This window comes from Euprymna scolopes, chromosome 32 (genome assembly GCF_053919585.1).
Source record: "Euprymna scolopes isolate OS-2025 chromosome 32, ASM5391958v1, whole genome shotgun sequence".
NCBI lineage: Eukaryota > Metazoa > Mollusca > Cephalopoda > Sepiida > Sepiolidae > Euprymna > Euprymna scolopes.
Genome location: NC_136513.1, coordinates 87,821,486 through 87,843,529, shown reverse-complemented (window position 1 = coordinate 87,843,529; position 22,044 = coordinate 87,821,486). Strand labels below are relative to the sequence as shown.

The 22,044-nt window shown below is 33.8% G+C and overlaps 1 protein-coding gene and 1 pseudogene across 2 annotated transcripts in view; one reads left to right on the top strand and one right to left on the bottom strand.

The window, feature by feature from the left end:
- The window catches only part of LOC145256466 (carbonic anhydrase-related protein 10-like), a 696,397-nt gene that overhangs the window by 140,865 nt on the left and 533,488 nt on the right, over positions 1–22,044 (bottom strand). For both annotated transcript variants that reach the window (XM_080115400.1, XM_080115401.1), the window contains exon 3: positions 1,252–1,388. In XM_080115400.1, coding sequence (XP_079971526.1) covers positions 1,252–1,388 — 137 coding nt within the window. The remainder of the gene's footprint in view (positions 1–1,251; positions 1,389–22,044) is intronic.
- On the top strand, positions 15,580–15,684 carry LOC145256595 (U2 spliceosomal RNA; annotated as a pseudogene).

The window sequence follows — 22,044 nt, the reverse complement described above, 5'->3', positions numbered from 1 at the left end:
CACTGTCAGCCAAGCTCCTGCTCCCGTTGCATCACCGCAATATTGTAGTACCCACCTAGGCATTGTGAAGTCAGTATATGATAAGGACAATTAAGCTTTCAATCCTCAAAAATATACCAAGACAAAACTTTTTCGTTAAGAACTATAAAAATCATTTCTAACTAATCATATAATCGATAGCACCCTTTCCGAGAGAACAAGGATCAAAATGTAACGTGGCCGTTACAGTTTTAACTGTGTCGTTACAGTTCAGACTTTTTGGGCCCACACGCTGTCCGGCACCGTCGCAAAGTAAAAAACAAATTAAAAATAAATAGCAAAGAAACAAAAATCCGAATCCGAAGTAATAACTCGACTCTTTTTTTTTTGCAACAACCACATTTATTTCCGTGTACTTTCCCGAATAAATCGTGATCGTGCCCCTTATCTCTGATCTCTGTCCTTTCGAACCTCGTAAAAAACGTACTCTCGAACATGATCTCGAACGTGCTGAACGTGATCGTCGCTCTGTGCACACGCTTTTTTTCTTCTTTTTCTTCGCACACGGCTAGGCATTTGCATACGCACGTCCACGCTCTGTTATAATATGTCCCGTTCTGTCAGTCAAGCTCCTGCTATTGTTTAATCCCCGCGGTGTCACATCTCTGTGCTTGTTTTGCTAGTACTATCTACGACATGTGACCCGACGAACTTTCTGTAGTGATATCCGATGAACGAAAATACCCCTGACCCATGCGACCAGCTGAAGAAGTAGAAGTCGGATGATTTTCTATCATCATAGATCCTTTCCTCAGGCCGCCTGCCTTGAGAATTCCCTCCATTCCTCAGATGTATCTTGTCGAATTCAAAATCTTTCTGTCGAACTCGGGAATTTTTCTGTAAAACTCGAGAATCTTTATGTCGAACTCGGGAATCTTTCTGTCCAACTCAAGAATCTTTCCGTCGAACCCGGGAATCTTTCTATCAAACTCGGAAATCTTTCTATCAAACTCAGAAATCTTTCTGTCAAACTCAAGAACATGTCCGTCGAAATCGGGACTCGTTGTGTAAAGATGAGAAAAATAGTTCGAACGATTCCAATAATACAAATTATACTCCACATCTCAAAAATACATAAATCCCAAGAACAAGTTTCTTTGGAGGTTTTAAATGCTTTACCAAGAAAGAGTAATTAACTAACTCGAAGCGGTTAATATGCCAAAAAAAAAAAAAAAAAATAGACAAAATAAATAAACAACATATTGTACTTACACGTTTCCTTTCCATTTTAAAGGGTCGAAGATTTGGATCGTACACCAAAGATTTGGGATCGATATTTATGGGAGATTGTTGTTTTCCCATTTCGCACAGCTTCCAATCTGGATTGATTTTACCCCAGTATTCTGGCCCTGAAATCAGTAAAATAAAATGCATAAAGGGATAGTATAACAATGCATCGATTGTCTTAGTGTGAATAGAAGCAAATTATATATATATATATATATATATATACTAGCATGGGCGCCCGGCGTTGCCCGGGTGTTTGTAGGTGTATGATGAGCAAAAAAAACAAAAACAAAACAAAAACAGGTCAATTTTTTAAAAATTTGACCCCTATTATGACTTCTTAACTATTATTGTTTTGGGCTAAAATCAAGTTATTAAGTTAGATCCATGTCCAAGGAACCTATATCTAAAATTTCAAGTGTTTACACGCAAAATTGGCGGAGGAGTTTGGTAGAGTTCTCAAAGGTCAAATCGTTGAAATTTGACCCCTTAACAGCCACATTTCTGGCCGACAACCAATTACATAGATTTTCTCAAATCTCAGTACCTTGTATATCAGACAGACACACATACTTTTATAGATAGATAGACTAATAGATTAAACAAAAATATATACGTATACATAAATATATACAGAAACAATTTTTTGTTTACTGTGAAGATTTTACGCAAATATTATGCAAGTATAAATCATGTAGAATATCTGCATGAATATAATCACACGTAATAGTTAACTCTAGATGACCATCCCATAAGAAAACCGAAAAAACTAATAGGGAATTGATTAATATTAATGTTTAAAAGAATATGCAAATTAGCTAGATCTTCTGCTAGTGAATGCATTTCCAAAACCCATATATAAGAAAATTGTATTTTCTTTTTAAATAAATAGAAAAGAAGGTTTTTAATATAGATATCAATAAACACAAAAGAAAAACTAATTTATAGGAGTATATGTATATATATATATATATATATATATATATATATATATATATACATACTAGCAAAAGTACCCCTCGTTGACTGGGTTCAAAAACAGCCTACAGAAAATGGACTCTGATTTATGAAAGGGTTGTAAAGAGATATATTCGAATTTGAGGGTATCAAAACTAAAGCAAAATATGATGAAAGTAAAAATAAAATAGATAAACCCCATAATTTATTATACCATACCTGTTCACACTGAAATACTTATAACAACATTATGTGGATCTATATTAAAAAACCTTGTTAAACTTTGTGACATATTTCCGTTTTATGGAGGTGGGGCGCCAACGAACACCCCATAATTTTATTATACCATATTCCTTCAAACTGAAACATAATTATCAAAGTATACTTACGCAGATGGATATGAAAAGTCTTTATTAAAGTTTGTGCCTATTTCCATTCTATGGAGGCCAGGCGCAAACGCAGACCCCACAATTTTATACAATCCCTATTTAAGTTAAAACATACTTATCAAAGTATTATTATGTACTTCTATATCAAAAACACTTGTAAACGTTTTTTTTAATTTTTAAATTTTTTATTTCTATACTTTGTGGACCAGGCGCGTACGCAGACCCGCAATTTTAATGAATCATCATTATGCCAGATAAAACATACCCATTCCTGTGTCTCGATACATCTTCTATCATTATCTGAGATCAGTTTTCTATAATAGTCAACCATATAGGAGCCTAATCGTAACCAGACACACATAGACGTGCAGCTTTATATATATATATATATATATATATATATATATATATATATATATATATATATATATATATATATATATATATATATACTAGCATTTCAGCCCGGCGTTGCCCGGGTGATGGATGTGTATGTTGAGTATAAAAAAGCGGTCAGTTTTTTAAACTTTGACCCCTATTATGACCCCTTGACATTTATTGTTTTGGGCTCAAATCAAGTTATTAAGTTAGATCCATGTCCAAGGAACCTATATCTAAAATTTCCAGTGTTTAGACCCAAAATTGTCGGAGGAGTTTGGTAGAGTTCTCAAAGGTCAAATCGTTGAACGTTGACCCCTTAATAGCAAAATTTCTGGCCGAACACGAATTACAAAGGTTTTTCCTAATCTCAGTACCCTGTATATCAAATTTCGAGTCTTTAAACTGAAAATTGACAGAGTTATTGCGTAGGAAAATTTACACAGACAGAATGATACACAGACACGTTCACTTTTATAGCTGCAACTAAAATATATACGTACTAGCAGGGGTGCTTGGCTTTGCCCGCGTGTTTGGAGGTGTATGTTGGCATAAAAAAAGAAAAGAAAAGCAGTCAATTTTTTAAAACTTTGACCTCTATTATTACCTCTTAAAATCTATTGTTTTGGGCTCTAATAAAGTTATTAAGTTAGATCCATGTCCAAAGAACCTATATCTAAAATTTCAAGTGTGTAAACCCAAAATTTTCGGAGGAGTTTGATAGAATTCTCAAAGGTAAAATCGTTGAACTTTCACCCCTTAATCGCCAAATCTCTGGCCGAAAACCAATCACATCGATTTTCCCACATCTCAGTACCCTTTATATCAAATTTCGAGTCTGTAGACTAAAAATTGACAGAGTTATTGCGTAGGGAAATGTACACAGACAGACACAGACAGACACAGACAGACAGACAGACACCGACATTCACTTTTATATATATATATATATATATATAAAATATATATATATATATATATATATATATTAAATTCAACAGCATTTCTCTCGGTTGGCGGTAGCCGAAATGATATGGTACCTGCTAATGAAGCCAGAGATGGCTTCTGTCACCGGGTTCGAATCTATCGACTGGTTTTAATCGTGACACCCTGCACTGATGATTCCTGAAATGATGAAACACTAGTGTAGGTATTTAATAATTATTATAGTAAATAATGATGTCAGCCCTTTAAGAAACTCGTTTCTTATTGTTGAGCACTTTCAGTTGAATTCAAAAGTCGGTCAATTTGGTTCTCATGCGCAGATCTTCATATATTGATTAGATCACTCTGACTGACGTTAAACACATTTAATGAAATAAATGTTTAAAATCCAACAGCATTTCTCGCGGTTAACGGTTGCAGGATGGATATGATCCTAGCTCATGAAGCCAACCAAACAGGGCTTCTGTGCCGGGTTCGAATCTATCGACTGGTGTTAATTGTGACATCCTGCACTGAAGATTCCCGAAAGGATGAAACACTAGTGTCTGTAGGTATTTAATAATTATTATAGTATATATATATATATATATATATATATATATATATATATATATATATATATATATATATATATATATATATATAAAATATATATGGCGATTAAGCTACACTGAATATTCGGCGTTTCATCCACTTTAAGACTCCTCAGGCTTATGCGCATAAGCCTAAGGAGTCCTAGAGTGGATGAAACGCCGAATATTCAGTGTAGCTTAATCGCCATATATATTTCATAAATTACTAACTAGCTCTACCTACGTATTGAGCACTTTTGAAGTAAATACTTAAAGTTTACGCATAAATCTATACTTTCGTATATTAATTTTATGTGAGTAAATTAAGTAGTTATATATATATATATAATGTATATATATATATATATATATATATATATATATATATATATAGATGGTGGAACGATAAAATTGTTGCCCTACAGAAAATAATACTAAAGATTTATGTTAAAACTTTCATTGAAAAAATCAATTCAAGGAAACTTGATTACGTAATAAATTATTACAGTATTTAATGTAGCGACCTTCACCCTCAATCATGCCTCGATACGGGTCTTGAAGTTGGAGAAGGCTTTTTTTTTCACAAGCACCGGCGGGAGCCAGGCGAATACTCGGCGTATGGGGGCCATCAGACTAGTTTTGGTGTTGTAAGGATATCATGTTGGTGATGTTCTCGACGTATCACCAAACGAAGTAGTTTTGCGGATTCAGGTCGGCGGGGGAGGGGGCCAATGAGGATAGGGTACAAATGTTAAGGAAGAGAGAGAGAGAGAGAGAGAGAGAGAGGGAAGAGGTGAGTTATAATGTAGACACGTTGACTGGAAGTAGAAGATCAGCTGATTTGATTGCGTGTGAGTCATGTGATCAGGTTAGCTGAATCGTGGAGATTTGATTTGGACTCAGAAGACAACGGACGGCTTCCCGTTGTCTCCTCCTCTTCACTGGGGGGGGGGACGCTGACGTGTGTAGAAGAAGAACCCACACAGGCCGATTTCACTTTCCATCTGGGAAAAGTGAAATAAACTATAGAACTAATTCCTTGTCTTGGAGTGATTGAATCTTCATCCAAGAACAGGTATCAAGTCTCCCTCCAGGCGAGAAATTCCAGATGGTCCAACATCGAAGAAGCAGAGGTAAGTTCTGAAAATACATGTCACTCACACACGATTTCCCTTTATGATACAACATAAATATATAATATAACACGTCATCTCTTCTAATCCATTATTAGAGATGACGCAACAAACACTCAACCCTTTATTATAGAGACAATATAACACAAAGTCATAGCACTCCTTCTGAAGCCAAGCTTGGGTCTCTTTGTATTTGTGGGTCGGCGGCGATTCCCGCTGCCCCACCCAGAGTCTGCCAGCACTTTTTAGCACATCCTGGTTCACTTGATGCGGCCCTCACTTGAAACCACACAAAAGACCATAACCATGGTCGGAAACTTTTCATCACTCTAGGAACGTCTCTATTATTAGTGGTAATTCAACATTACATTTTAGGGTGCTGGCAATGGTTCTGTGGTCATAACTTAGATCAGTTACTTGTAAAGCGGTGCAACTCCAGTCTAGCTCATTGAATCTTATGTCACTTTCAAACATTATAGGAGGCTCCTATCGCTCTTGGGATTTGCCCAGAACTAGTAATTATGCTTATTTTTACTTCCATATTTCTCCTTTAATTTCGACATACTACTTGGAAATTTAATATGATAAAAGTATATTTTTTAGAATCAATATTTTAGGAATAAAATTACCTATTGTTTATTGACTTAATTATTGATTCATTTTCTTTAAAAATTAAATGCTAAAAATCATTATATTATTAAAAAAGATGGCGGCATATACGCATCAACATCTGTGCTTAAACTATTTTCTTTCTGGAATCATCTATAAATAACGTATAATAAGGTTTTGATTTTTACTTTTTTGACTCTATTTCCCCTTCTACATTTAGTCCCTTAAAATGTATTTTTCTTATAGGTTTTTATGAGTTGTTGTATCAATTTATACCATTCGACGAAACACGTGTAAGACGTACAATAAAGCAAAAAAAATAGTATAAATATTATATAAATTGGAGAAGGCTTTTTCCACAAGCGCCGGCGGGAGCTCGGCGAATACTCGGCGGATGGGAGAGATCAACCTAGCTTTGGTGTTGTAAGGATGCCATGTTTTTGATGTTCTCGACGTATGACCAAATGAAGTAGTTCAGGGGTTCAGGTAGATTTGTTTGATACATTTATGCCATTCAGTGAAACACGTGTAAGACGCCGCAGTAAATAAAAAGAATGTGAATTAAGCGAATGTTCTTTGACTTTGGAATGTTTAATAAAGTTATATGCTCTGAAACTGTACATCCAATTTTATTGAGCTTGATTTATTGTGGCAGTCTTGAATAACTTTAGTGAATATATGCATTATAAGTATATATATATATATGTGTTTACAAATGTGCGTACACACACACACACACACACGCACATATATATATATATATATCTTAAAAAAATCTTTTAAAAAATACTTTACAAAGGATGCTACAGAGGTAAAGTGTTCCCGCTTGTTATCTTTTCCTCATAAAGGAAATGTTTCTTTTCCTTAATGTTTCATTGTTAAAGTGTTTTTATTTAATGAGTTTGAAGAAAGGCCGTTCTTATGAAAATTTTCAAATGACATATCGTTTGAATTTGTCGAAATGGTCTTGAAACAATTGTAGTTAACAATGAAATACACTTTTTGTTACTATCAACCTATTTCTAAAAGTCTTGGTTTTTGTTAAAACAGTATATATATATATATATATATATATATATATATATATATATATATATATATATATATATATATATATATATCGTACTATCGTTCTATAAAGTTCGTTTAAATAAACCAATAATAGACTCCTACACACGCGCGTGCGCAAGCAGGAACATGCACACTTATGGACCTTTCTAGGATCCTTGACAAAGTTCTTCACAGTTTGATGGTACCTTCCTATCATTTTCGATATTACAAGGGTAGTTTTACCTTTTGCTAGCAGTTCTGTAATAGTAATCTTTTCAGAACTACTCAAGCCACCTTTATGACCCATTTTATTGACGAAACAAACTGCCTTGTAAATAATTTGACACACCTCAAATACCGTGGATTCAGCAATTACGATGGGAAGTTGTTTACATTGGGCAGAACAGTACGAAAATTTCAGAGTATGCACACCTCAGTATTGCCAACGTTTCCGAAGCTTTTGATTCAAAACTATCGAGAAGTTTCTGAAATTGGTAAAATAATGTTATCTTGTTAATAATTTGACACGCAGTATATACAGGGTGTCCAAAAAGTCTGACTACATTATGTAGCCAGACTTTGTGGACACCGTGTAGATTATGTAGCCAGACTTTATGGGCACGTTGGCCGTGTGGTTTTTTTCCTTGCTAATAGAGTCAGATGATTTTGTGGCCAGGTTTGAATCTCCCAATCACCTGTAATCATAACTCCCTGCATTGATAGATTCCTGAAAGGATGAAACATTAATGTCTATAGCTATCAAAAAAATTATCATAGTAATAATTATACACACACACATATATATATATATATATATATATATATATATATATATTCTCTCTCTCTCTCTCTCTCTCTCTATATATATATATATATATATACATATATATATATACAGGGTACCCACAAAGTCTAGCTACATAATGTAGTCAGACTTTGTGGACACTTTGTATGTATGTATATATATATATATATATATATATATATATATATATGTGTGTGTGTGTGTGTGTGTGAGTGTGTTTGTGTGTGTTTGTGTGTGCGTGTGTGTGCGTGTGCGTGCGCGTGCGTGCGTGTATGTATGAATCTATTATTGGTTCATTTAAACGAACTTTATTGTACGACTTTAGGAAAACGGAAAAGCTGGCGACCCGAGAGTACTGATAAAAATAAGGGAGAAAAGTTTGGAGAGAGAAGGCATTGCGCAAGAGTAGGAAGTATATTTCTTTCCAATATTAAGTTTGTAGTATGCTCGTTATTATAAAAGTACTAACATTTTAAGAATTTAGTAGCGTAGAACACAATCTTTCACTAATTCGCCACCAGTACTGGCATTCAAAAATTTAAAACTATTATTAGTTCAACATCTAACGTTTCCTTTATTTTAGATTTTGTATTGACCAAAGACCGTGGCCAAATGTCTAGCTACTTGTGGCAAATTTCTGCGCGATTCAATTTGTAGAGGGCGGCCGCAATTCGAACACCGCATGAATAAGTCAACTACATGAATCAAACGATCACGATTTACGAGCTTGTAAGAAATGCAATCCATTAACAACTCAGCGCTCAACTCAGGGACAAGACTGTTTTGTCTGCAGTGACTTTGTTGCTGTTAGAAACAGAGATCGGCACACGTGGCATCACAAGAAACCAGGAACTTTCTTCCATCCATTTACTTTTCTGTGGCTAGTGTTAAGCGGAATTTCCACGCAAAACGTTTCTTTGCAACGGCTTATCGTCTGTAAAACACAATACCTCAGAATTTGGTGTGTGAGGTAGTTCCGTATGGACTCCAAAACAACATGTTCGCTTTTTATGAAATTTCAGAAAAATCTATTTTATGTGTTCCTAGATAGGTTTTATATCGGAATATCTTTGATAAGTATCGATTATCGAAAAATTCAGATTAAACAAGAAAGTCTAATTTTAACCAAAGTTAACACCTTATACAACCTAACATCACAAGTGCCTTTGAAAAGTTTTATTGACACACCAGCAGAAAGGTCTGGCATATAAAATCAACAGTAGTTTCTTTGATATTACAGAGGCGCGTTTGAAATGAATGTTTCCGTTTAAAGCACAGTTGAACCATAATACTTGAATTTTCATTTAAAACTTTAATTTAACCCATTATCACTACACAAGCATGAAAGCATATAAAATCAACAGTAGGTTCTTTGATGTGACAGGGGCACATTCGAAACGATATGTTTTTGTTTAGTACACAATTGAATCATGATACTTGACTTTGCATTTTAAACTTTCAATGCAAGCCACTAACTATAAAAATAATTTAATAAAATCAATAGTAGGTTTTCTGCGGTGCGATGCCGTCAGAAGGAATGTCCCCGAAACGGTGTGTATTCTCCTCTGATGACCGGACATCCATAATATAAAGCTCATCTGTCTGTTTAAATGTATGTATGTATGTATGTATGTATATCTTCCAGAGGGCGAATGAACTCTTTTTCTGGGTCAACGGCCAACTAGCACCGTGTATATTTGTGTGTGTGTATACGTGTATTGGGGTAGAGAGGGCTCCCGTAAGCCGTGGTGAAGGCAACCTTTCTAGGAGAAGCAAATCTCTGATTTAAAAAACCTTAAAGCGGAAGACCAGTACCCGTATTAAGCTGGTCTGCAGTTTAATTTGTTGCTGGCTATCTTGCTCTTGCTTGTTGCTGGATCTCAACATTTTGAACCGAGAGAGAGACTTAGCTGTCGTACAAAGCTAAGACTCTGTAACATCATCTTTGTATAGATACTCCCTCAGGCATTTGGGCTCATGGACTTTAAGTGTCTGAGGGAGTGGAACTCGTCTGACAAGACGTTGCAATCATCATATCTCCCAAAAACTTTTGACAGAGGCGACGGATTTTCATGAAATCGGTATCATTTTTAAGCCCGACCCTTCGGACGACAAATATCGAAAAATTATCTAAAACATTAATTCCTTCACCCTCAACTGGGCACTTTTCTACAGGGAGGGATTGTATTTTTTCTGATGTTTTCGAAAGTCACTGCCTCTTTTCAATTGTCTAACCTTAATTTAAAGCTACGTCACTTCTGGTTTGGCAATGGGCGTAACAGCTCATGTGTCACGTTTTTTTTTCACGTCCTTTTTCTCCCTCGCGGTACGGGTTCGAGCTTGCCTGCCTACTACCACTTTTTTTCCTTTTGCTCAACCAACACCGTTACACACACTTCCACTTTCTTTTCCACCTTTGCGTCACGGGTTCGAGCCTGCCTGCCTACTACAACTGTTTTTTTTTTTTTGCTTAACACACCTACAAACACCTGGGCAACGCCGAGAACCCAGGCTAGTCTATAACATAAACCTTACCTGTCTGTTTACATGTATGTATGTATGCCTAAAACTTTCGACAGAGGCGACGAATTTTCACGAGATTGATATCGTTTTGGAGCCTAACCCTTTGGACGACAAATATCGAAAAATTGGCTAAAAATATTAATTCCTTCACCCTAAACTGAGCACTTTTCTACAGGGAGGGATCGCTTTTTTTCGCTGATGTTTTCGAAAGTCATCCCCTGGTTGACTAGCCTTAATTTAAGCATTCTCCACGTTCAGTTTGGCGATGGGCGCAACAGCGAAGACCGCAGAGTTTTATTTTTTTTTCACATTCTGTTCCTCCTTCGCGTTACGGGTTCGAGCCTTTTTTTTTTTCTTTTTTTTTGTTCAACACACACACCTCCAAACACCCGGGCAACGTCGGTCACTCAGGCTAGTTATGTATAAGTCGAAATGAAATACTCCACTGCTGGTGAACACGGTTTTGTACAAGTCTATAAAGTTTCAAACAACAATATCTCGTATTAGTTGCTCGCTTCATAATAAGTTTCTGCTACTGTACCGGTAACAAATAATACCATATTCCTTCAACAAGGACAGTACATAGCCAATTGGCTTCGTTTTCACCAAAAGTTTGCCGACCTCTATATGAAAATATTTTTCGATGAAATCGTACCGCTATTTATTCCATGAATTGCTAGTTCTATTGACTCTACTAATAAGGTGTATCTTATTTCATTGTTTGCCAACTATCTCTATAATGAGACAAACACGTATACAGTTTTCGTTTTCTTTTATTTCTTCGAATTTTTTTTTTATAAACATAATTTCGATTCCTTTTATTGTTTTCAGTGCGTGATGACTTAATTCGATTTTTATCTGATAACCAAACGTTTGTCACTTTTTAAGCATTCGACAGAATAAGATTCGTCTTAACAAACGTCCTGTAACACATTTCACTTCTTTCATACATGCGTCTCCCGATTATGATGAAAAACCGCTTGCGAGTAATCCCACTGTCAATCAGTCACGCGCAAGTTTTAAATATAATTTTTGTCTATCTGCCATGCGTAAGATTGAAATAGAATGTTCGACCGTCTGTTATGCTTAATTTGAAATATATTTTCTTTGGTCTGTCATGCTTAATTTGAAATAGAATTTTCGTTTATATCTTAAGTTTAAGTTTTAAATATAATTTTTATCTGTCTGTAATGCGTAAGATTGAAATAGAATGTTCGACCGTCTGTTATGCTTAATTTTGAAAAGTATTTTCGTTGGTGTGTCATGCTTAAGTTTGAAAATGCATTTTCTGACTTATACTTACGTTTAACATAGGATATCCATTGGTTTACAATGCCCAAGTTTTAAATAGCATTTAGTTTTGACTTTAGTTTTAAATAGCATTTTCATCAGTCTATAATGCTTAAGTTTGAAAATAGCATTTTTGTTCCCTGTCAGGCTTAAGTTTGAGATAGAATTTTTATTTATATGTAACGCTTACGTTTTAAATTACATTTTCGTCTATCTGTCATGCAAGTTAAAAATAGAATTGTATTCGGTCTGTCATGCTTAACTCTAAAATAGCATTTTCATCTATTTGTCCTGCTTAAGCTTGAAATATTATTTTCATCAGTCTGTCATGCTTACGTCTGAGGTAGTATTTCTGTTAGTCTGTCATCTTACATGGCACTTTTAGATTCGGTCACACAGATGTAAAAAAAGCGACATCCATCAATACTTCCTTCGGTCTGGCATTTTTATGTTAAAAGTAACATATCTGTTGGTCTGTCACGCTGAAGTTTGAAACAGAATGTACGCACTTGAAGAATATCTATTCTTGTTATTTGTCAAAGTCCTTCTTCGTCCCTTCCTCTGCCATTGTTCGTCCACCGAAATCCCTAAACGCGATGTCCCCTCTCTTACCCTCCCGCCTTCTCTCCGATATCGATTATTTACTGTGTAATGATTGATAGAAATTTTATTGGATTTCAATGGCTTTATTACGATTCGAAATTACCTCGGTGAACAATATCTCGCTTCCGCTGATATCCGGCCATAATTGTGTTTCACGTTCCGACGACAAACGGAATAATAGCGAATAGGCCTAAACAAAACAACGATGGAAAATTGAATACATTGGCTGACTAAATAAAGTTAAATATGTTATTCCATATATATATATATATATATATATATATATATATATATATATATATATATATATATATATATATATGTATATATATATATATATATATATATATATATATATATAAAATAAAAATTACAATTAAATTTACCGAACTGATCCAAGATGGTAAAATTAAAGTATATTATAAATATTAAAGAATTAATATTTATAAAGTTATCTCAGCCAGATGTAAAAGCTCGATAAAACCAAATAGGAGATAGAGCTTATAATACGAGCACACAGTTAGTAAAACATGTTAAAAACACTTTGAAATGAGTTAAAAACATATTTAATCTGAAAAGGAAACACTAGATACGTGGATAGTCCACTTATCTAGTGTTTCCTTTTTAGATTAAATATGTTTTTAACTCATTTCAAAGTGTTTTTTAACATATTTTATTAACTGTTTACTCGTATATATATATATATGGAATCACATGCATATATATATATATATATATATATATATATATATATATATATATATATATACAACAATGTGGACCTTTCTTTTTTGCTTGCATCTTGTCTTCGACGATCAGGCGATCCCTTTTTAAAAAAGGGAGGACAAGTGAATTTATATAAACATGCCTGATTGATTGCTTGAATCTTGTCTTCGACGATCGGGCGATTCAATCTTTTCAAAGCGGGATCAAAGGTGAATTTATATATATAACTATAAATGTACTTATATATATATATATATGTATATATATATATATATATATATATATATATATATATATATATATATATATATATAGATATATAGATATAGATATTGTTTGTTTTGGTTTTAGAGATATGTTTTAACTGAATTCAATTATTTACGAAAGCGCATTTTCACCTCAATGCGAGTTGGGAATAATTTTCCCTTTACCCAATTTGGTACCCCCACATGGGGAGCGGTGTATATATTATTTTAAAAATATAATTATCCACTGACACGTGTTTCGTCGTCTACGACTCATCAGAGTGGCTGAATCTAGCGAGATTTTAAATCAGGACCCCACCGTAATGAGCATAAACACCATTACCACTGACCCATCTCGCATGACTGTCTGGATATATCGCGATTTACTTAGATGTTGTTTGTTTTGGTTTTGGCGATATGTTTTGAATGAATTCAATTATTTACGAAAGTGCATTTTTACCTAAATGCGGGTTGGGAATAATTTGAAAGTCTTACAAATCGACATCGACACACGGGAAGAACTTACTCTGCAAAGGCTGAAGTGGCGAAAGCTTGTACGTGAAAAGTTGTGATGCTCTAGATAAAAGAAAGTAGGCCCACAGCAATTTGAAGCGAGAGCTTCGCAAAGGTTTAATTGATGGTCTTAACCATAAGACACAGAGCTGGAAATGCGACACTTGTGAACGAGCTGGCTATGTCAACCACCTTAAGTCGCACAAAACTCCTGTTCAGGTCAACTTTGCACTTATTAGTCCGAACCAAACGATCTGTTTAACATGCAGCAAAGTTTGCAAGTCTTCTGCTGGTTTGAGAAGACATGTGATTGTTCATAGGAATACCCTTCAACCTCCAGAAGAAGTCAACTCGATGGAAATTGCACAATTTGTATGTCACATCTGCTTCAAGATGTGCAAATCTGCGGTGGGAGTGCAGAGTCATCTGAGATGGCATGGACAAGATTGGGAGAACTCAATGTGACGGCGCAATGGGCTGAAATATATATATATATATATATATATATATATATATATATATATATATATATATATATATATATCCTTATCGCTTTTTATCATTATCGGTATGTTATTGACATTATTTCTATCACTATCATTATTACTACTATTATGATTATTTCTACTAGAAAATGTTTTGCTTTTTTACGAGTAGTATCTTTATAACTACTATTATTATCATCATCGCCATTATTATTACCGCTATTTTATCATTATTATCATTACTAAATTAATTACTATTACTATGATTGTTATGATTATTAGTGGTTTTATTGTTATTATTATTAATATTACTATTATTATTATTACTATTATTATTATTAAATGTGATCATTTTCATTATTATTATTATTATTATTATTATTATTATGTTTATGGCTATAGGGATAACATTGTTAATAATAATAATAATAATAATGATACGTATTATTATTGTTATTATTATTATTAATGTTATTGTTAATGGTAATTATCATTGGAATTATTATTACTATTATTAGCATTACATTGCATTTATTTTTATTAGTCGCGTGCAAGCGACTCTATAAGTCCCTCCGTCGGTCGGTAAGTCGGTCGGTCTGTCCCTAACACTTTTGTGCTTGGCCTTTTTGGTTAAGATCAAAGGTCTATTTTTAATAGATGCTGTTCTTAGCTTTTTAAGCTTTTCTTGGCCTTTTGGCCAATATCAATGTGCAGTATCTGTTCCGGCAGATGCTGCAAGCAAAGACTACATGTGGGGGAAACCCCACATATAAGACCTTGGTCAATGTAGCGGCAACCCTTCATACTAAATTGTCACTATCCGGCTCCCTACTACCCGGGGAGTTGGTCCCCATTTCCCCTTCACTCCTCATATTAAAAATCGGTCTTGTGCCTAATTTTCTCGGTCGGGAGCAAATAAATACAAACCTCACATATAAGACCTTGGTCAATGTAGGTGAAAACCTTCATACCAATTGTCACTATCCAGCTCCCCTACTCCCCGGGAAGTTGGTCCCCATTTCCTCTTCACTCCTCACATTAAAAATCGGCCTTGTGCCTAATTGGCTCGGTGGGGGGAGCAAATGAATACAGCTTTTCTCGGCCTTTTGGCCAAGATCAAAGTGTAGTATCTGTTCTTACTACATGCTGTACTTATGTTTGTAACTTAGTGATATGAAGTGGGGGATCACTTTTCTGTATTAATTTCATGTAAAATGATCACCCACTTTACAACCAGTCAGTCTCAAAGCCATTCAAGTCATTCTCCAGACAATTCAAGTTGTTTTTGAAGGATTCCAGTTATTTTCTAAGCATTCAAGTCATTCTTAAGGTCATTCTATTCATCCTTAAGTTCATTAAAGTCATTCTAAGTCATTTACTTTTTATTTATTTAAGTCATTTCAGCCTATTTTTCGGTCATTTGAGTTTATCTTTAAGAATTTCATGTCACTCCTACATTCACGCATTCATTCATTACACGAGAGCACGCGACTAATGGCTATCGGCCTTGTTATTATTATTATCGTTATTATTATTATTATTATTTTTCATCATCATCATCATCATCATCATCATCATCATCATCATCATCATCATCATCATCATTACCTTTCGACTTTGCCACCCTTAAACCTTTCTAATCCTCACTCTCCACCCTTTTTACACTGACAACGAGTTGCAATACTTTCTAGAAAGAATTGTTTCGGTCTGTCTAGACAATATCCGGTTAGACTAATACAAACTTCCACGTGATGACCTCTTTTTTTTAATTAAAAAAAATTAATCTGGAATTACCTTTCTAATTAAACCAGTGATGAAGATGACATGCTTGTTTTCTATTCCTTTTTATTTTTCCACCCCACTTGACTGGAGATCAATTTTTCTTTGGACTTTCCAACCGAACTATGATTATTAACACCACACTGGATTTACTTTTGGACTTCATTCTCTTTAAAGAATTATTTTCGCCAATATTTTTGCAAGCTGAAATATTATGCGCGATTTGTTTTTATATTATTTCTACATATCCAATATTTTTTCACTTGTTTTCTTAGCAATTTATGACAACAATAAATTGCGGTTTAACTTAACGCCATAACTAGCAAATTCTAGCATTGCTACAAATATAATTTGCTGATTTCTTTCTGTCCTCTGGTCAGAAGAATAGCAAGAATATAATTTTTTGAAACTCTGCGGAATAAGGACTTTGTAAATTGTTTTTTGGAGTATTCAGTCGAACAATAAATTTTGATTGTAAAGTTCAACTTACAGTTTTAATTTCACTGTATTGCGTATTGAGCTTTTTTTATTAGGTGGGGAATAAATTATCTATATATAAACACTGGTATTTATATTTCACTGAAGTTTACCATTGCGTATATCAGGTAAACACTACATCCTTTTGATTTCATTTATTATATATATATATATATACTAGCAGAAGTACCCGTCGTTAACTGGGTTCAAAAACAGCCTATAGAAAATGGACTGTGATATTGAAAGTATGATAGGTTATGAAAAGGAGGGGGTTGTAAAGAGATAGGTTTTGATACTCAGAAATTTTACCCTAAGCAAAATATGATGAAAGTAAAGATAATTTTCGCGAAAATATATTTTTTTTATGTCAACTTTGTTTCCATTTGTAGCCAAGAGTGACCAACAAAATGATGTTCCTTACAAATAAAAAATGTTATATATATAATAATATAAATATATAATAAATAAATGTTACCATAGTTAATAAAAGTTAATTTTATGGTAGAAAAGTTCATTGGTTTGTATTTTTAAGGAGTTTGTAAAAAATCTTTTTTTTTTTAATTCACGAACCGGTTTAAAAAAATTAAAATGGCAGCGACTTTGAAATGGAGAGCCCCGTATTCAATTTGAAGGAGGGGCACCTGAGCATTCTGTGTTAACAATTTAAGAGAGTTCCGTCAGCGTAAGGAATATTTATAAACATATTTTAATGCTTTCCTTTATTTTGTGCTTGAGGAATATTCGATTATGGCATGTGTAGTTTATATAAAAATTCATTTAAGTAGTTATCGCCTAAAATTTCGTTTTAATTTCGGTTCACTGAAATTATTTCAATTAAAGAGCATTAAAAACAATTTCAAAACAAAAAATAACATGAACTGAAATTTTATTGACTATGGTAACATTTATTTATTGTATATTTATTTTTTCGGGTAGTCATTTGTTGGATTTTCTGCTGAACACTCTTACTAAATAATATCGACGAAATATCGAAAAACAAAGAAACAAAAGCAGTTTTTTTTTAAAAATGAAGCTTTATTTACTTTAGTAAAATAATCTAAAACAGCCAAATAGAATATTAAAATAGGATAGCAAAATGGGATATTAAAAAGTAAACACGTAATTACTTTAGTTTTTAAGGCAAAGAATCGATATAAATATGAATAAGAAAAAATGGCACCTTTTCAAGCAGAACAGCTTCGTTTCAGTTTTACAGTATTGAACGGTGTAGTATTGCGCCGTCGGATTCAGTGTTGTACTATTGTAATGTAAAGACTACGCAGAAAGGGTTGTAATCAACTGAATTCCTTCTAGTACACTAACAAAAAAAAAAGCTTAAACTGATATAAAATAAAAATAAAAAGGTTATGCAAATGTTTTTAAAAAACACGTAATCACGGAAGCAGGATTTTTTCCTTCTTTTGACACAATAACAAGTAACGTTCTTATTTTTTATCATTTATCTATTTATCTATTTTCGAAAGTGTGCCATGTGCTAGTGGAGAAGGAAAAACAGAGTTATGCAAAATTTGTGTCGAGAATTGTCTAAAGTTCCGACTTTTCTTTTTGCTTTCATTTTTAATAAGAACATGAATTTATGAGGTGAATTTATTCGACACAATATGATTCAACTAAAAAAAAATAAATAAAAGCTAACGTGAATTAAGATTAAAGTTAAGGTGTTATTGTGAACCCTTACCCCTTAAAAAAAACCTTGTTAAACTTTGTGACATATTTACATTCTATGGAGGTTAGGCGCGAACGAACAACCAATAATTTTATTATACCATATTTCTTCAAACTGAAACATAATTATTAAAGTATACATACGCAGATAGATATGAAAAGTCTTTGTTAAAGTTTGTGCCATATTTCCATGGAATACAGGCGCGAACGCAGACCCACAATGTTATTATACCATCCCTATTTAAGTTGAAACATACTTATCAAAGTATTCTTATGTACATCTATATCAAAAAACCCTTGAAAACGTTTTTTTCTTCATTATTTATTTCCATACTTTGTGGACCAGGCGTGAACCCAGACCCCACAATTTTAATGAACCACCGTTCTGCCAGATCAAACATACCTATTCCTGATTCTCGATAAATCTTCTATCAATATATGTAATTAGTGTTTTTAAAATAGTCAACCATCTAGGAGCCTAATCGTGACCAGACACACACACAGACGTTCAGCTTTATATATATATATATATATATATATATATATATATATATATATATATATATATATATATATATATATATAGTTATTACAATAATAATAATTTTTATAATATCTACAGACACTAGTGTTTTATCCTTTCGTGAATTATCAGTGCAGGATGACACGATTACTACCGGTGGGGAGATTCGAACTCGGCCACGAACTCGGCTACGAAGCCATCTCTGACTACCATAGCAAGGAACAAACCAACGAGAAATATCGTTGAAATTTTAACATTAATTTTTTTTTAAATGTCGTAACATCATGGTATACACATGCGAGCTTAGCAAGAAACAGACATCACGGCCAATCTCAACCGCAGAAATATCGTTGAAATTTTAGCATTTATTTTTTTAAATGTCGTAACATCCGGCAATAGTGATCTAATGGTGATCTAAGCATATATATATATATATATATATATATATATATATATATATATATATATATATATATATATATATATATATATATATATGACATTTTTCCAATAAATATTAAAAATTATTTTTATGCCCACAATCATTAGTGTTTCAAGCTTCCGCAATCATCAGTGTACAAAGTATTGATTAATTTGAAGGCGAATTACTGCAAATATACGAGACACTTATTAATCTTGGTCTTGAAAAGTCCAAGTCTATTGATAGGAGGGATACTGTCAGCAGGGAGAGAGCGTACGAAAATCCTGCAATTTTTTAAAAGAAACTATTGGAATAGGTATCACAACAACGGATAAATAGAGAGAATCTTCATATATATAAGAGTGAACGTGTCTGTGTGTCTGTGTGTGTACATTTCCCTACGCAGTAACTCTGCCAATTTTGAGTCTACAGACTCGAAATTTGATATACAAGGTACTGGGACTTGGAACAATCTTTGTAATCCGTTTTCGCTCAGAAATTCGGCTGTTAAGGGGTCTTAGTTCAACGATTTGACCTTTGAGAACTCTACAAAACTCCTCCGACAATTTTGAGTCTAAACACTTGAAATTTTAGATATAGGTTCCTTGGACATGGATCTAACTTAATAACTTGATTTGAGCCCAAAACAATAAATGTTAAGGGGCCATAATAGGAGTCAAAATAAAAAAAAAATGACTTCTGCGGTCTCTACCAAATTACTCAGACAATTTCTGGTCTAAACGTTTGAAATTTTACATAAAGGGTATTCAGAGATAGGGCAAGTATTTTAATCGGTTGGGGTCGAAAATTAAAAGTATACTTACGCAGATATATATGAAAAGTCTTTATTAAAGTTTGTGCCTATTTCCATTCTATGGAGGCCAGGCGCGAACGCAGACCCCACAATTTTATTATACCATCCCTATTTAAGTTAAAGCATATTATCAAAGTATTCTTATGTACATCTATATAAAAAAAAACACTTGTAAACGTTTTTTTTTAATTTTTAAATTTTTTATTTCCATATATTGTAGACCAAGCGCGAAGGCAGACCCCACAATTTTAATGAACCACCATTCTACCAGATCAAACATACCCATTCATGTGTCTCGATAATCTTCTATCATTATATGTAATCAGTTTTCTATAGTAGTCAACCATATAGGAGCCCATTCGTGACCACACACACACACACACACACACGCGCGCGCACACGCACACACACACGCACACACACACACACATACACGCACACACACACACACGCGCGCGCACACACACACACTCACACACAGACGTTCAGCTTTATATTATAGATATAAGTGGCTCCTCAATCTTAGAGGACGATGGATATCCACGGTAAGAGTGCCTGCGTTTGAAATTTTTGTGGCAAGAGTTGCGCAATCTCCAACCACACCTCTCCTGAGTCGGCATTGTTGAATACACGTGGTAAATAGAGGTTACGGACGACTGGAAACAAATGCCGAGATAAGCGGAAAGCACATGCAGCGCGCAGCCTTCCCAAATGGTCACCCATCTGGTACTAGCCAGGCTTAACGTTGCTCAACTTCGGTGATCTGACGAGAACCGATGTGCCAACGTGATTGTACCGTACACACACACACACACACACACACACACACACACACACACACACACACACACATACATACATACATACATACATACAATACATACATACATATATATATGTATAAGGAATGAAAAAATACCAGCGGTGGTTGACGTTATGTTTTGAGAAAAATAGAAAAACCGAATGAAATTATTAAAATAATCAACGTTTCGTCCTTATTTCAGAGGACATCTTCAGGATAATTGAAATAAAAATGTAAGAAAAGAAAAAGTCATAGATCGTGCGAAAAAGACAGTTTTTGAATCCTACCCCTGTCGGGAAGGACAACGCACTCATATGTTTGTCCTTCCTGACATGGGTAGGATTCAAAAACTTGAATTTTTTTTTTTAATCCTATATATATATTAAAGAAGCTTTGAATAAAAAAAAATGCAAAAATAAAAATAAAGAATGCAGTTTAAATTCCCGGAAGGGAAAAATATTTTAACTTTAAAATATATATAAAAGTTTGTGCCTATTTTCATTCTATGGAGGCCGCATCTCCCCACACACTATATATATATATATATATATATATATATATATATATATATATATATATATATATATATATATATAGAGAGAGAGAGAGAGAGAGAGAGAGAGAAAGAAAAAGAGAGAGGCTTAAGAGAAGTAGCAAGAGAGAAATGTGGAGAGTAGAAGAGACAGTGAAGTCTGCTTTAAGACTTACACACCGTACTTGTAGCAAAACAGACGCACGTGAAACACAAATGCAATTCATTGTGAGACAGTTTAGTTACTGAAGCAAATATAAACCGAACGTTGGCTTCGTTAATATGCATCATTTGAAATAATACAAAGGCTTATTATTTTTGCATTTCGTCGGCTATATACACATCATGCAAACTAATGCAAGGTTATGACGCTGTCAACAATCATTTAACTCAGCAACAGATTTTTTCTAGTTGATATCCGGATTAATTTTTATGGCCTTTCGACATTTATTATCTGTGTCTGAGATTTCTGAGATTTCTGAGATGTATAAGGAGTAAGTATTTTATTCAGTAATTATGTG